This window comes from Mytilus galloprovincialis, chromosome 10 (genome assembly GCF_965363235.1).
Source record: "Mytilus galloprovincialis chromosome 10, xbMytGall1.hap1.1, whole genome shotgun sequence".
Taxonomy (NCBI): domain Eukaryota; kingdom Metazoa; phylum Mollusca; class Bivalvia; order Mytilida; family Mytilidae; genus Mytilus; species Mytilus galloprovincialis.
The window spans coordinates 84,781,193-84,799,729 of NC_134847.1; the positions used below are offsets into that span (position 1 = coordinate 84,781,193).

The window sequence follows — 18,537 nt, forward strand, 5'->3', positions numbered from 1 at the left end:
TTTTTTCTTGGGTGAACAATTCTTCATATCTGCCTAAGGCACGTAAAATAAATGTATAATATTCACCGAGGCAAAAGTTACGAGATGTCAATATAAGATTTGGAACAGCGTCGGTGCACCTAAATAAAGATATTTCAAGGCAAATTGTGAGTGTCAACGACGTTCTGGGTTTATTACATATGCATGAAGTGCTAGAAAATTCCGGTTTTTTTTTTTTTTTTTTTTTTTTAATCTTTTTTCTTCTTGTTGTTTTTAGTGTATTTGTTTTTACTGAATATCTCAAAATGAAAACTGCAAATTCACACGATATAGTCAGTATAAAAACGGAGCAGTTTTAAAAGTATCTTGAGCATGTTGAGCAAATACTAGAAAATTGGAGTTGGATAAAAAGTCATATAACAAAACAATTGTGACTTTTGAATAGGCCTCGTATAATATAATATATCTCTGTTGGATGATAAATCATTGTATCAATTTCATAAAAAGTCAATAAATGTATAAATGTTCTGTGAACTTCGAACGGTCTTGGATACTGTATTATTATTATCTTTGTTTATTATTGTGTTGTTTGTACTTTTATTTTTTGTTATCTTATTGTATCGTAAGTTTTAGAGTTCCGTCCATCCCCTGTTTTACTGCATTATGATTTATGTTCTAATCTTTTATGTATACCTTTTGTTATTCTGTTGATTGAGATTCAGAAGGAGAGCCAGGAGTAAGATATAAAAAACCGAACCCCAAGTTTACCACAATTTCATCCAAGTCTATCCTATATGCATGTGCGTGTTTCAATATAAGAACAATTTGCGCCAATGCTGGTTTTTTGTCACATTTTTAAATAATTTTATTATTATTTGAAGATTATTACGTGTTGATTGCAGATCTATGGTTATTTCTATTTACTTTATTCACATCACTAAAGTTTTAGATTGGGGACGATTTGCAGCTTCACATATTTTGTAGACATGGTAGATGACTATATTGAATATCAAATGACAAAATAAGATGTGTCAATGGCATTGAGAAATTAATAACCGCACACAAAAGTACGAGAATGTAAAGAGTTATGTGTCACCATACGGCCTTCAACAATGGGCAAACTATGTACTGTATAGTAGACAATAAGACACGCCGATATGACAAAACGTAAATCAAGCAGTTCAAAAGAGAAAACTAACGTCTAATGTATGCTCAAAACAATAATCGAAAAAAGATGGCAGACAGCATACAACGACAACCTTCGAATTACAAGAAGGATAGTTTGGCGGCATTCAATACTTTTGTGAGCGCTCAACCCTTTTTTGTAACATAGAACATTTTTAATACATGTATAACAGCTCATCATCAGAACAAAACGTTAACACGGTTAATCAGATGAGTAAAAAAATGCATCGCTGTATCATGCTTAGTTCGGCGCGATGACAAAAATAAACAAGAAACATATTTGTTAATTATTAATCCAGCCTCAATCCAGCAGTGTGGACTATGATTATTGTGTAGATTGTTTGTTTACCTCTGCGTTTTGTTTTGTTACATGTATATGTTGTCGATTTGTTATCGATGTAAACTGTACATATCCTTATATCATAATGTTTTCCATAAAAATGACCAGGTGTGACAATTCGTTTTTTTTTATATTTTTTGTTTGTTTGAGTATGGACAGTTTTATGTTTAGGGAGTCTTGAAATCTTTTGACAGCTTCCGAAATGCTAATTTTAAACCTTTTTCAGCTGGACCAAATCACTACTTTACTTAAAAACTGATGACCAAAATTTTTTAACAGTTTAATTTCATCCCCAACTTGTTATTTGAGGCATAAAACATGAAGAAATAAATAAAGAAGGGTATACAAGTCTGAATTGAAAACAACGTTTAAACCTATGAATGCGTTGTATAGAAGCCGCAATTTCTATACGGGTGCAAAACAAATTTCTTGGTAGAGGGGTGTAAATACAGCATAACATTTTTCAAAAGACCAAAAAACAGTGAAAAAGTATATATTTTAACAAAACGCATTTGAACAGCAGATCGAGCAATGTTCTTAAACCTCGATCATTGCCATTGGCGGTTGCAAAATAAACAGATCACCAAATGTAACAAATGAAAACAATAAACTTACGGAAAAGATGATATACCGCTAACAAAAGGTGCAATTAGTACACCATATCCGGATTTCGTCAAATAATGTCTCTTCATTGACGTTAGGGATCGAAAGGTATTTGGTTACCTTTATTTAGGATAGACGCTTGAATTTTAGAGAGTCGAAATAGGATAATCGGATCATATTAACCCGAAGAAAAATATAATACAAGCCCAAACAAAATATATAAACAAGTCTAAATAGAAAACAACGTTCAAACCTATATTGATTGCGTTGGATAAAAACAGCAATAATTTTTATACGTGTACATGTGTACATGCAAAATAAATGTCTTGGTAGAGAGTTCTAAATGCAGTACAAACAACATTTTCCAAAAGACCAGTCGAAGTGAAATAGTATATTCTAAAAAACGCATTTGCCTAACACAATGCTAACAGGTCGAACAAAGGATGTTCTTCGTGTATGTATAATTAAATGATTTATAAATAGGATAAATTCAACAACCTCCATAACTATCTATATATCGATCTATCAAAATAAATAAATTTTTAAAAAAGTTAAAAAAAAAAAAAGACAATTATGTATACTGTTAATTCTAGATGTATCAATGATTTTGTATGTACGCTATATAATGTTTATCATATATTTTGACTGTGCGAGCATGCCAATACATAATTATGTTGATCTATTTATAGTTTATGGGTTTTTGTACTTTCATTTTCCAATGTTTCCAGAAGGTTACTTTCGAAAAGTCCGACTGATTGAAAATTTTCTGTCATAGCCAATCAATGCACAAAGTGCACGCAATTTACAGCTTTAAAGCAGTATATATAAATGAAATGTATAGTTCTTAGTATTACAAAATATATATTCAGTAACATAACACGTTAACAATGGGAGGAACAGATTTTGTCTTGGAACAGATACCGTGTTTACTATCCTGCACATGTTTTGCTGGAGCTGTGACAGTGTATTATAAAAGAAATTTCTGGAGCGATAAACTTCCGTTAGTGTTCTTCCTCATCCTGTTAAGTACATCGTTAAATCGCTCTGTAGAGAGTAGTTCTCGATTATCGTGTGTTATTACATTTATCTTGTGTTGTTCTGTTGTATACAACACTGTTAAACATCTGAAATGGATGAACACTGTACGATTAGACTTCTTTCTGGCGATGCTACTGACAGCATATGACTACAAATTTGATATTTCTATAACAATTGAACGTTTATTTGGGATACCTTACGGCGTAGGCGCACAAAACGGTACGTGTTACATGAACTTTGTAAGAATCATGATAGTTGTCCTTCCCCAGTTTTTAAGGAGGCCTACACAGCTGAAAGTCAAACTACAAGGACTGCGGAGTAAATTAGGACCGATTTACATTATTTATTGTGCTAAATTTGTAATTGAGTACACATACTATGGAACAGTGACTTTGTATGCAATGGGGATAATTGCTGTCGTTTCATCTGTAGTCGGCGGAGTATTTCTACGTCCTGACAACACTGCTGTGCTAGAACTTCTTGGATTTGAAACCAAAAATAACAGGAGGAAATATTTACATGGTCGTGGAATGATTATGTCATTTAGTTGCATCACTTTGATGGTGCTAAATGAACTTTTGAGTTTTTCAAGACACAGTGTTTCTACCATAAAATTATGATATTAACCATTGTAGTTTTATATAAGCTAGTCAGATTCAGATAAACAGTTCATTTATTATGTTTGGAATTTTATTTACATATTTTTATATTACAGCCAGTAATACATTGTGAAAAATAAGGGCATTTAATTGTTGTGATTATTTTTGCAAGATTCATTGTTTATTTGAAATATGAAATATATATATACATACATGTATGCATTCATTTTACATTTTACTATTGTTAAAAATAAAAATGCTTTTGTTTTAAGTTTATTGTTCTTCTTCAAGTTTTTGGAAACATTGTTGGTTATGCACTACGTATATATCAACATTATCAGATGACCCTGCTTGTGAGAAAGCATTAAAACAAGGCACTATCACTTTAAATATCGTTCTAGTGGAGCGGTGTTTTTTTGTGCATGTGTTTGAAAGTATATGGCATTGGAAATATACTTAAAAATATCAGTTTTCAGTTCCCTTTCAATTAAATAGATATAAGGAGATCTGGTATGACTGCCTTTTAGACTAATATTGTTTTAACTACGTTGATATACGAAATTATAGGCCTGCGTACGACCTTCAACAATGAGAACTGAAACAATACTATATATCAAGTTGTTAAAGGCCCAGACATGAAAATTGTGAAACCGTTCAAACGTACAACTTGATTCATACGAAAAAACAGATTAGAGAGACATGAACCAACACCAACTACTGAATTACAGGCGCTTAACTTAGGACGTGCACTTCAAAATGTAACATTCTAGATGTTGGTGAGGTGTCAACCATGTCTACAATCTTATGCAGTCATTCAACAGCACAATATAAAAACATACTTAATAGTCAGTTGCAGATGGCTTAACTTAAAATAAAAAAAGATCGTAACGGAGCTTGCACACAAAAAATAATACCGCAACATTTAAACAATTATACAAACAAAGTATCGATATTTAAACAATTATACACACACATTTAAACAATTATACAAACAAAGTATCGATATTTAAACAATTATACACACACATTTAAACAATTATACAAACAAAGTATCGATATAAGAGTACTCGCAGACACTGAACGCTTGTTTAACACGAATCAAAACTGTTACGTAAATCTTTTTCGCCAGGAAGGGCTCAGCTCATCAGATCGATACAAAGCAGAAAACAACATACTGTATGTGCCTGTCCCAAGTCAGGAGCATATTAGCAAGCAGACTGAAACAAAGAAATCCCCATATTCGCGCCATTAAAACATACCAGCTAGCAGCACTTACCCGTCCACGTCCACTCTGTGTAGTATTTATATTTGTATCCATCTGATAATTTTTATATCACAGAGGAACAGTCAAACCGTCATAGATCGAAAATAGACTGACAACGCCACGGCTAAAAAAGAATAAGACAAACAGTAAATTAATTAGTACACAAGACAAAATATAGAAAACTAAAGACTAAGCAACACGAAAACCCCACCTAAAACTGGTGGTGTTCCGGACGGCAAGCAGATCCTGCTCCACATGTGGCACCCGTCGTGATGCATAAAACTTTGTCTCTTAAATGAGGTTCTGAGTGGGATTACAGAATAGACAATAAAAAGAATGTAGACAAACATACCAGAGGGTCTGGATGGGGGGGGGGGGGGGGTTCTGTTATTCTGTAAACATTTAATTTTCACCCCTTTTTTCTCTAATCATTAAAAAATTAACCCCTTTTTTCTCTAATCTTCAAAAAATTAACCCCTTTTTTCTCTAATCTTCATTTTTTTTTGCCCGTCATTCTCTTATCTTCATTTTTTTGCCCGTCATTCTCTTATCTTCATTTTTTAAGGGCATTATTCTTTAATCATTTAACCCCATCCAAACCCTCATACCAAAAAGATTACAAATAAACAATAAATGGGCGGTCAAATGATAATATGGAATAGGGAATTATTGTTTGGGAGATAAATAATACAGGTTTTTTTTAGAATTTGCGAAAAAAATGTCCAATATATTATTCTTTAAAGCTGGGAAGGGGGAGGGGTATCAGTTAGGACAGCGTTCCGGTGTTCTAGTTATCACAATACATGACATTAGGCTAGCTAAAACGGTAACTAGTCAAAACTATACATACACCATACTATGGAACGCCATGACTGCCTTATGTTAATGATCAGCATTATATGCAGTGCTCACACCATTATATTAAGTGCTCACAACATTATATTAAGTGCTCACAACATTATATGTAGTGCTCACACCATTATATTAAGTGCTCACAACATTATATTAAGGGCTCACAACATTATATTAAGTGCTCACACCATTATATGAAGTGCTCACAACATTATACGTTTTTTGTTGTATGATGAGATTGATGTATGATGAGATCATTCGGTAAACATCGTTTTTAGCGGAAATTACCGAATCCATAATTTGTAAAATAAAATTACGGTAATGCCCAGCAAACAAATTTAAACAGTTATTAATGTTTGGTGCAAAAAAAAACTAGTTTGTGAATTTAAATTCTTTTAAGAATATAATTCGGACTACGCCGCATTTTTGCGCCTGTCCCAAGTCAGGAGCCTCTGGTCTTTGTTTTTCTTATATTATTTTAATTTTAGTTTCTTGTGTACAATTTGGAAATTAGTATGGCGTTCATTATCACTGAACTAATATATATTCGTTTATGGGCCAGCTGAAGGACGCCTCCGGGTTCGGGAATTTCTCGTAACATTGAAGAACTGTTGGTGACTTTCTGCCGTTGTTTTTTCTATGGAGTCGGGTTGTTGTCTCTTTGATACATTCCCCATTTCCATTCTCGATTTTATGCTAGTATACATAAAAGTCAAATTAGTTTCGACAATTTTCCATTTTTTTCCCCGTGAGTTATCCCTATCCATGAGAAAGAAGCCCCACAGAAACAATCAAGATCCGCCGTCAAAAGTAACTTTCCAGATAACGAAAAAAATATTCAGATATGAAATTTTCAACGTTTTAGATTGATCCTAACATGGGATATGGAAAAAAATTGGTAGCAAAAATAACAGAAATCCTCAGACTATAGACAAGCTTGTATGTGAGAAGAATTAGAACGCCAATCACAACAACGAGAAGAATTCACAGTAAAATAATACTAGAAGTTCTCCATTAATATAATTATATTACAATTATATATTGACATAATAATGAGTATCTTTTTTTTTTGTGCTTCCGTTACAAAATAAATTGTGTGGACTTTAAATAAAATCAAAGAAGTGCTCAGCAACAAATAGCATTCCTCTTGTTTGTGTTGTTGCTATCATCTGGACCTAAACACAAATTTGAATCTTTTTTCGAGGTCCATTGTTATCAAAGAAGTGCGATCTAAAAGATATTATTCTTCTATGACTTGTAGTTGGTTATATTTTGTATCTTAATGAACCTTAACCAGAATTAATTTAGGTCAAGTAGTTATCAAAGGTACCAGGATTATAATTTAGTACGCCAAATGCTTGTTTCGTCTACATAAGACTCATCAGCGACGCTCATATCAAAATATTTATACATCCAAACAAGTACAAAGTTGAAGAGCATTGAAAATGACTCCTTTTTCATGGACAATCGTTACTATCCAATAATAGTAAATCATTCTATTTTACTCACAGTTTGTTTCAATCTTTACCTAAATGCAAAACTTAGATGCATGTTTTTTTTATTAGTTGTTAGTGGCTTTGAACTAGCTGTCAGTAATTGCGAGTACTCTCAGATCAGTACTTATAGTGTCTTTTTGTTGTTGGGATATAGAAGTAGCCGCCCACGTCTACTCTATTTTCTGGTAGATGGATTTATATTTGTACCCATCTGATGAGTTAAGCCTTTTACAACTGATTTTCATAGTTCGTTCTTATGTTGTTCTGTTACGCCACTGTCCCAGGTTAGAGGGAGGGTTGGTATCCCGCTAACATGTTAAAACCCGCCGCACATTCTGTATATGTGGCTGGCCCAAGTCAGGAGGTGCCTTTATTTCAGTGGTTGTCGTTTGTTAATGTGTTATATACATGTTAGTTTTTCGATCGTTTGTTTGTACATAAATTAGGAATGTTTTACGTTTATCATTTCGGGGCCTTCTATAGCTGCATGACTATGCAGTATGGGCTTTGCTCATTGTTGAAGGCCGTACTGTGGCCGTTTAGTTGTTAATTTCTGTGATGTCATTTTGTCTCTTGTGGAAAGTTGTTTCATTATCAAGCATACCACTTTTTTTATATATATTAACCGTGCAAAATGACGAACAAACGTAGTAAACGTTTTTCATCCCCACAAACTCAGTTTTCATAAGAGATGATAACTTTAAATGAAAATAATGTTAAACTGGGTTTTGAAAGGGTAAAATTTATGGATTGTTTTGAAAAAAAGTGTGTTTCCAGTTTTTGGAGAAAAAAATAATTTGTTTTTGATTCTGAGAAAAAAAAAATTGGTTGATTCACCCCTAGCTGCCAATATATGTAATGCTAAAATTGAATTAAAAAAAATATTTTCGACTTGTCGCGAAAAAAATAAAAATCAATACCCCCCCCCCCCCCCCTTTCCCCCCAAAAAAAATTAAATGGTTGCTGCCTAAATTTATGTTAAACACCTACAATGAAATGCTTTAAACTGCATTTTCCATATCTGTTAGATACTTATTCATGTGAAATGACAAATTCTGAAAATGGATGCCAAAAATGACTCAATCATGACACTCAATCATGACATATATAAGCTAACGTAATATGACGCTTATGTGTTATAGAAAGCTGACTGTTTTATTTAAAAGGTAATTACGCTTTTTTAAAACTGAGTACGGACTATAAAGTGGCACCTTGCTAAAGTTCTTCAGTAGGAAATGAACTCGAGGAATATGTCATACAAATTTCCCTTCGATATTTCATTAAATAAACTTTTTATTATTTCACTTACATTTTGCCATTCGTATTTCTTACGACGAACAGAACTACTTTAATCATTCACTTCTTAGTTTCATCTTTTCCTTACTTGTTTCAATCAGTTTTAAATATTGTATACTGCCTTATGATCATATGACTTTAATAACTGTTTAAATTTGTTTGCTGGGCATTACCGTAATTTACAAATTATGGATTCGGTAATTTCCGCTAAAAAACGATGTTTACCGAATGATCTCATTATACATCAATCTCATCATACAACAATCTCATCATACAACAAAAAACGTACAATGTTGTGAGCACTTCATATAATATTGTAAGCACTTCATATAATGTTGTGATCACTTCATATAATGTTGTGACCACTGCATATAATGTTTTGAACACTTCATATAATGCTTTGACCACTGCATATAATGTTGGGAGCACTTAATATAATGTTGTGAGCACATAATATAATGTTGTGATCACTTAATATAATGATGTGAGCACTGCATATAATGGTGTGAGCACTTAATATAATGTTGTGAGCCCTTAATATAATGTTGTGAGCACTTAATATAATGGTGTGAGCACTGCATATAATGTTGTGAGCACTTAATATAATGTTGTGAGCACTTAATATATTGATGTGAGCACTGCATATAATGGTGTGAGCACTTAATATAATGTTGTGAGCCCTTAATATAATGTTGTGAGCACTTAATCATGTTAATATAATGGTGTGAGCACTGCATATAATGTTGTGAGCCCTTAATATAATGTTGTGAGCGGCTTAATATAATGGTGTGAGCACTGCATATAATGCTGATCATTAACATAAGGCAGTCATGGCGTTCCATACAATACACACTTTAGTTTTCTTTTCTTTTATTTCCTTTACTTTCCTTTTTTTTTGTACAGTCCGATAGAATACCTTATACTTATTATTTTTCATACACATTAGGCCTATTTGGGTTTATAGAAAATCTATTGGCAGCTAAATTCACATAAACATGCAGTACTTAAATGAGGGTGGTAAAGGTGGGTACTGAACACGGAAACATGTGAAATAAAAATCGCAAAAACGTAGTACGAAAAATAAAAATCGGGAAAAACGAAGCACGATAAATAAGATCGTAAATATTAAGGAAACAAGTACTAGAAGTTATATCACTCGTTCTTCTTGATCATGCAGCCATTAGTAATGAACATGAAGACCTTGCGGTCACCTTTTAGCGTCCGCTACTTGCATCTTACTTGATAAAAAATTGAATTTATAGGCTAGCAATTTGATGGACTTCATTAATACCATACATATTGCAAAAGCAAAAGTAGAATGGTAACAATATAAACATCAATTTCTATAAGTTTACACAAGTTTGAATTCAGAAGGTATTATAACACACTGACTTTTTAATCAAATTCGGGACCTGCACGAGAAATTAAGAGCACTGACACGAAACACGGAAAATAAATAAGGGGAAACACGAAGCACGCAAATCGAGCCAAACACGAGAAAACGAGAAATAAAACGTTAAAACACGAAAATACGTGAAATAAAAAGGCCGAAAACGTTGCACGAAAATAACCCTTTACCTGGCACCCTCTTAAATCACTGACTTAAATATAATAACTAACCGATTTGGTATCTCAAATTTACCTAATCTTTACTTGGCTGCTCAGTGGTGTTCCATGGCTGTTATTTTTTTCATTTATTTAAGTTTTATTTAATTAGATCTTTTATTTAAATTAATCAATTTAATTTTCAATTATTTAGGCTGCAAAATTATCACCACAGCGAATTCACGAAGGATTGTTTCCCCTTGGTTTAATCTTTTGTGTTGGAAGTTTAAACTTCCTTGACAAATATGTAAACAAAAGTACGAACAACATGGTAAGATTCGTATGATGTGTAAATTAAGATTTTACCATACAAATCCTTGATTTAACCATTAAAAAAGGGTTATAAAGAACATTTACTTTTAGGACACGACCATTTGATGATTTGGTGCGAAAGATTTAGAAGTAAATATTCATTCATTTTCATATATGTCAACAATGACATGGTCAACAGGTCAATCATGTGTCAATGACAATATGCATGATAAACTTTACAAGTTTATTTCCCTCGGAAAATTATATTCACTTGCCTTCACAACTGTTTCCTACATCTTGCTTTGTGTTGCAGAATATTTTTTTTTTTTAAAGTATAGTCCTCTCTCACAAGGCCAGGATAACCATTCCACCCCACTTCAAGGCACTTGGGTCATACTGAGTCTCAGGGTCATAGTTTATTTTTTTTGAGAAATTTTGTTATACCAAGTTTTTTATAAAAATAATCAATGAAATTCAATAGCAGTAATAGAGGAAATAGATGTTTATAGAAGACATGATGTCTTGATACCCCTATGAAATCTACTGACCCCCCTAATGATCCATAGGACTAGGGGGTCACCAAGTGATGGAGTTTAACCAATCACTACATGTGCATCATCAATTATAATTACCTGATGTGTCATAACCAATTTTATTACATTCCGACAGAAAGTAACCAAGAGTTAGCATGCAATAAATTCCAATATTGCACTAGTGCAATAAATCTTGAAAATTCATGACGTGATCAACGACAAAATCTTAGTTTAAACCAATTTTTACTTTCAAATATTATATTGCTGTACAAGGGTTATTGCATAAATATTGGGGAATATTGTCCCTTGTAGAACATATATTGCACTCACATTGTGAGTCACAAGCGCATGTAATATAAAATTCTACATGGGATAATATTCCCCATTATCTTACCTCCTATACATTTCTAGGAATGTGATTGGTTAAAAGCGCCCTCGTGGACACCGTGTATATTTGATATTAGGTTAATAGGGAGGCAGGGCTTATCTCATACACGGTTAGTAGTGGAGTTACGTCCCTTTATATTCCATATAAGGTAGTAGGGAGGCAGGGCTTATTTCATACACGGTTAGTAGTTATGTTACGTCCCTTTATAAAAACAAAACAGTACTGAGAAAAAAACATAAAGGTTTCAACAGACAAAGAAATTGATGATTCAGATTGAAATAAATTCATAAAACACATCTAAACCTAACAAGTTATTATTGTTGGTATCTGTTTTTGTAAGATCAATGGAAGTAGTTTCTTAATGCTAACAGTATTGAAGACTTGCTCATTTTGATAGGTCTAAATTTCACACGTTAAGATAGTTGCTCTCATCCCATATGGAATTTACTGACCCCATATATACCGTATTAGGTCACTAGCACACTATGTAACTAATAATATTCATGCAATAACCCTATATTATCATATACTTAAAGCAAATAACATAATATTTACAGTATGATGACAGCATAATATTAAATTTACATAAATTCACAAATGGGAAAGGATGCTTAGGAGGCTGATATAAGAAAATTTTATAAACTGCATCTGGTAATTATCACATTTGTAATGTTTCCGCATGGAGTATTATATGATAAACAAATTTGAACAAGATTACTTTGATATAAAACTTTAATTTTTCTCCATTGTTCATTTTATTAAATGCAAAATACAATGTATACATGTATGAATAAAAAAAATTATAACATGTCATCAGAAGAATATCAGCCCTCAATCAATATCAGCCCTCCAGACATTGGCTCTTGGTCTGATGAAACATCTAATATGAAAAATGCAATGTAATAATCAGATTTTTTTTTTTTTAAATATACATTGTGATTGTACAAGTACAGATGTATTTAAAGCTACATAAAATTGAGAATGGAAATGTATCATGATAATTTTATTTTGTGGAGAAATAAATAGATTTGAAAATATCTGATATATTTACAACAGTGGTTTTTAGTATCTGTTAATAAAAAATAACATTCGATAAAGGAATGACTAACATGTTTTCTGTCAATGAAAAAATAACATCATAAATGTGGTGCTCACTGAATATATAACTGTGGTTATTGAAAAGTGTGCACCACATTTTTGAGGTTATTTAAAATAGACAGAAAAATTAATACCTAGTAGTCATTCCTTAGAATCTAATTTAAAATTCCATTTTTAAGGAGGAGTTCATGAAAAAAACATTAAAAAAAATTATTTCTATGAGCTGATGGTAAAAAACTTTCAGCTCATCCAAAATTGAATTATTAAGCTATGATATAGATAGATGTACATGTACTAATGATTTAATCAGCAACCTTGTCATATATTTTACATGTATCTTAATTACTTGACAGCTTCATGTATTTTGAACTTACATGTAGCCACACGTTATATAGTAATGAATAGTATTAGTGGCTCCTATGTTTTTTATCTTTCCTAAACTGATAGTCTTGAAGGCAACACATATCAGATTATAAAGAAGTCTTCTTGTATGATACAAAAAAAACATGTTATAAGTTTCTTATCTTTTTAGGGAAATGGTCAGGCCATCCTAACAGAAAAAGAAATTCAAGAAATAAGAGATGAAACACCATGTTAGTATTTTTATATTTGATAGTCTTGTAAGAGGATTATCAATTTTTATGCCCCAATGATCATTATGTTTTTCAGCCTGAAAGTCTGTTCATCTGTCTGTTCATTCATTAATCCAATTAATTATTAAAAAAAAAATTAAAAATAAAAAAATAACAAGATAAACAACCACTGAAATTTTACCAATTTTACAATTATTCATTAAATACATTACTGTTGTGATGCCCTTATTAAAGTCATTATATTGGTTTTTTTTTATATATAATTATAGATTATTGCTGATTATCTCAACGAGATTGATTTTCTCGCTTGAGGCCGTTAGGCGAAACTGAGAAAAGCAATCAAGTTGAGATGACCAATGATAATCTGTTTATCACTATTTTACCTATGACGACGTTATCAAATTCATATCTGATATTTGACAATTTCATTAGCAAGGTCACATGCCTCCTTAATTTCAAGCAATAATTTTCCATCTCAAGCAAGAAGCATGATTTGAAAAATAATCACAAAAAAAGATCAAAGGAAAATGGACAAAATAGCAATAACAATGGTAATTAAAGATTTGTTGTCATGTGTAACCACTAATCTATGGCATCATTTAATAGTATTTCTGAAATTTCATTATTAGGACTGGAATGGGTTCACAAAATAGAAATTAAATAGTGGGCAAAAATATAAAGAATATTAGGAAAATGAATGGAGGATGTCCCTGCTTGCATATAACGTTAAAAAGGGACATAATTAGAGAAATAAAAGTTCCGCCACCCAAATTCAAACTTGATCTGTGTTTTATGGTTATAAGCTTCATAACAATTGGTGTTCTGTGATGATGACGATGATGATGATGTAGGCAAACTAAAGTTACAGAATGGAAACTAATTTTGAAATGTACAAACTACAAAGAGACATTGGTAGCAATTAATGACCCCTCCATCTACTTAGGGGCATAAGCATTATTAAGAGTTGAAAGTAATAAGGTGCTAAACATAAAGTAGATAGTAATTACCCTACTAAAATAAAACAAAATAAAGAAAATTCTTAAAATATCAAAGAATACAGAAATGAAGGAACTCTAATAAAGAATACAGAAATGAAGGAACTCTAATAAAGAATACAGAAATGAAGGAACTCTCACTAAGACCCTCCATCATTGTCCATTATCCTATTATACATGTAGTATACATATATGCTGCCTCAGATAGAAAATGACTATATGCAAATTAATATCAATACATCTGTTCACTCATATTTTGGGTTAAAAAAATATCCTTGCAAAGTCTGTAACTACATAAATGTATATGTAAATTGAGTTGATATAACAACCCTACAAAAAAGACCAAAAGTCATCTTTTATTTAGTATTTGAATATTCCAGAATCAATCAAACACTTATACATGTATATGCACTTGCATAACAGAGGCGGATTTAGTGGGGGCACAGGGGGCCCGGGCCCCCCTTTTTGGGAAAAAAATTGGTTGCTTATATAGGGAATCACTGGGAAAAAAATTGGTTGCTTATATAGGGAATCACTGAAGCGTGACTAAAGTGGGCCCCCTCTTAGGCAGTCAGTGGGCCCCCACTTATGAAAATTTCTAGATCCGCCACTGCATAAGGTCAATTTCTATTGGATGCAGCTCATATTTTGTCAAATACATTTAGAATTGAAGTGGTGTTTATATCTTATCTTGTTTTATAGTTACTGATGCTGAAGTGAAATCATTGCTTAACAGATATGACGAGGTGGACATCTCAGAAAACAACTCAAAAGGACTCAGCTACGATGACGTTCTATATATGCCAGAATTTATAGGAAGTGTGTTTGCCCCACTTGTTATAGCAGCTAATGTGGATACCAAAACAAAACGTATTTATGCCAGACAGTTTATAAAAATATGTTCCACATTAAGTACACAGATCAAAGCTGAAGAGAAAAAGAAATGTAAGTAGTTTGTTTTCATCCTGATGTTGTGGAGCCACAAATTAAATCTGATATAATATATAACCTTGAAATCAAACGACAAAATGTATATATTTAAAAATCAAGCTTTCACATTACTAAGTTTTCTAGGTGGACAAATACTATATAAATTCCAACTACTACAATATGTTACTATACTTGTATGAGTTGGACCCTCCTCTTTATTCTGGGTTCGGACCCCCTTTAGAAAATGGCTGGATCCGGCCCTGATATAGGAATATTCATTTTGGTTTGAAAAGCATAATTCTAGGATGTGGTGAGTCAATTTAAGGCAAAAATTCAATCCAAACGCACATGTGGAAAGAAATGCTTTTTGTCATGTTCTTCATCCAAACAACATTTTAGATAAAAAGAAAATTAGCATTGTTTGAATAATATTATCATTTTTAAACTGAACATACATTTATTTCAAAATCTTGAAGTATATATATAGACTCTGAGATAAATGGTATGATAGAAATTGTTGTTTAAAATCTTAAAATTAATGTAAGTTTTGTCTGACATAAAGATTTCATTTCAAAATTGAAAGTCCTGAAAATATTTGCCACTGAACATTTAAAACACAACAATCAACCAATTAAGAATACAGAATATGTATCTGTTCTATTGAAGCCTTTTCAATTTATATGCATATTTTTTATCCATTCATTACACTTTATAATAGTAAAATTAGTAAATCAGCTTTATTTTTAGGAAAAAAATGGGCATTTCTTAATCAACTATATGGGTTGAGGTTTATTTCGAGAATCTACTTGAAAAAATAGGGCAGGATTGCTTGAAATATTTGTCATGGTGGGACATTTAGGATAAAGTAACAGATGTCTGTCCAGAGGCAGATCCAGAGGAGGGTTCTGGGAGTTGGAACCCCCCTTTTTTGGGGATGATCAATGCATTTGAATGGGGACATAAAGTTGGAACCCCCTTTCTCCTTGGTAGGGAACCCCCTTTTTAAAAATGGCTGGATCCACCCCAATTTGTTATCTGCCATCCCCTATTCATTTATTCCAAGAATGATACAATTGTTTGTTTGACTGACAATTCTGAATCAATTTTACACATTATATTTCCAGATTTGTTTGAACTATTGAACATCTATGGAACAGGACTGTTGACACATGATGAGATATATAGAATGTATAAACTACTATTCTCTCACACGATATCTGATGATCATATCCTAGCAATGACGTTTAAAGCTCTCAACCATCCAGCATTACAAAACAAGGGACAACTTACTAAGCAAGAATTTTTCAAGGTAACTATGTTTCTGAGAAATAAACAAAACCTTTTTAAAGCATTCAATGCTGCTGATGAAAAAATGAATCACAGAGTTTAAAAGGAGCACAAAAGCCATAGCAAGATGTTTGTCATTTGTCCTTATATTTAGCTTTTGATTTGAAAAATATATTTTTCTCTTAAATACACATCCCTGGATCTTTTAATACAGTGCTTGTTCAGGTTTAAATTGAACTTGTTTGGTTTCTTTTATGTTGAAATATTGAGTTATCCCTCTTTCATCGGATTACATACATAGTATGTATATGATATATCTTTATGAAAAAAGAATGATTTTGGTTTTATTTAAATAATACCAAGTATAAAAAGTATTAAGTATATTGCTTTTATTTTCTAGCCTGGGATCATAGCTCACTGCTCGATTGTAGACAAAGTATAAGATTGGGTCAGGATGCCAGGCTATTGTTTTCACACGTACTGCATTTTATAATTTTTTTAATTCCTCGGCAGGTTGGAACCAATTACCCAATACATGTGACAAATTAGAGATATGATACACCAATTGGATATGAAGTACCAATAAAAATTGTGGATAACAGTGATAACATTAAAAACTTCATTTTTCCAAGGAAAGATATCAAATTTATAAAACACCTTTTCTGGATAACCAATTGTTATAATTTTCTAAGGAATGAATCTATTAAAGTTAGTAGCTGCTGACCTCAACAATATAAACAATTATAAATGTTGTATGATTGCCAATTAGACAACTATCTACCAGAGATCTTAATACTTAAGCTAGGCACATACATAATGTGAAAGGGTTAAACATTTTACTGAGCTGCAGGAATATCACCTGAAAAGGGTTTGGATAGAAAAGCACATTTAAATATATCATTAGATAATAAAATGTCTATTATGTTTGTTTTAGATGATTCCTGACCATGAAATAATGAACAGAATGACAATTAACTTCAGGTTATAAGGAAAATGTGACTGGATTACCAGAGAATGATTGAATCATAAATGAATGGGTTTTTACAGACATTCAACAGTATCAAAAGCTGTGCATGTGATGGAAGTATAGATACCCATCAATTCACTGAATGAATTACATCATAGAAAGAATATTTTGTGTGACCTGATAAAAACTATGAGGAAATGTCAAATTGTCATTTAGAAAGATTGTTGTAAACATAAAACAAATGACATGTAATGTATTGAAAATTATATATAAATGTGTGTAATACTAATAGTTTATCAATATACCCAATTGGTCTTCAGGACATCACTCATCTATCAGTTAAATCTATGTTCAAAATGGGGAGGGGTGCTGTGTAGGATGTTTAAATATGCACTCTCGTCCAGTAAAATCATATGTTAAACTTAAATCTGAAGTTAGTAGAGTATCACTCACTGTGCTCGTAAAAGAAACACTGTAACTATGCAATGTTTGCTTTATTTTAGTTGGTGTGCTCCAAGGTAAATCCCTTTTATTCAAAATGTCCTCTTTTTTGTAGCAATCTAATAAAAAAAGACAGTATATTCCCTGCCCTTCATCCTGGTCCCCTTACTTTGCAGAGCCTGCCTTTTATTTGTATTTGATCTCTCCTTTGGTGTGTCTGATATTTTTGCCTCTAGACTTAATGCAACAAACATTGCAATTCATCTGATAACTCTACCGAGATCCCCTCTGTATTGTTTTTTTGTGTTTTGTTAAATTATTTTATGGTTCTTTTCAGGTTGCCTCTTGTGGATCCATCAGTTAGGACTATTATTCTTTGTAATCTATCCAAAGTTTAACTACATTTCGACTTGGCCTACATCAATTATTTGTTGTTTATGAATTTGCCTACCATAGTATATCCTTGACTGTATCCCCCCATACAGAAATTGATGAAAAGAATCAGTAATCAAGAAGTTCAACTTATATTCTTGAATTGAAAATTCATTTGCAAGAGGAAGAATAAATAGAATAGACAATAAATAGTTTACATAAAAACTTAAAATTAAAAACTATTATAAAACCAGGACTGAAGTTACATGGTGCGTTATGTTAGTTTTAGTGGTCGAATCAGAAACATGCGAGAACTTTAACACAGTTGTATATCAATACGCAGCTGATTATATTTTCGTATGTTTATTTTTATGTAGATATATAATATATACATAGTTTTCTCTAGTTTATGTTATGCTGATTG

At 32.0% G+C, this 18,537-nt stretch overlaps 1 protein-coding gene across 2 annotated transcripts; it reads left to right on the forward strand.

The window, feature by feature from the left end:
* The first annotated feature begins 2,513 nt into the window (after positions 1-2,513).
* LOC143048657 (calcineurin subunit B-like) lies at positions 2,514-17,589 on the forward strand. 2 transcript variants are annotated; one of them, XM_076222447.1, is made up of 5 exons: positions 2,514-2,561; positions 13,061-13,121; positions 14,819-15,061; positions 16,171-16,355; positions 17,268-17,589. In XM_076222447.1, exons 1-5 carry the CDS (start codon positions 2,529-2,531, stop codon positions 17,319-17,321), a joined length of 576 nt encoding a protein of 191 aa, XP_076078562.1. In that variant the 5' UTR covers positions 2,514-2,528; the 3' UTR covers positions 17,322-17,589. The 2 variants fall into 2 exon arrangements, with proteins under 2 accessions (XP_076078562.1, XP_076078563.1); XM_076222448.1 differs by lacking the exon at positions 2,514-2,561 and adding an exon at positions 10,451-10,528.
* Positions 17,590-18,537: the final 948 nt, after the last annotated feature.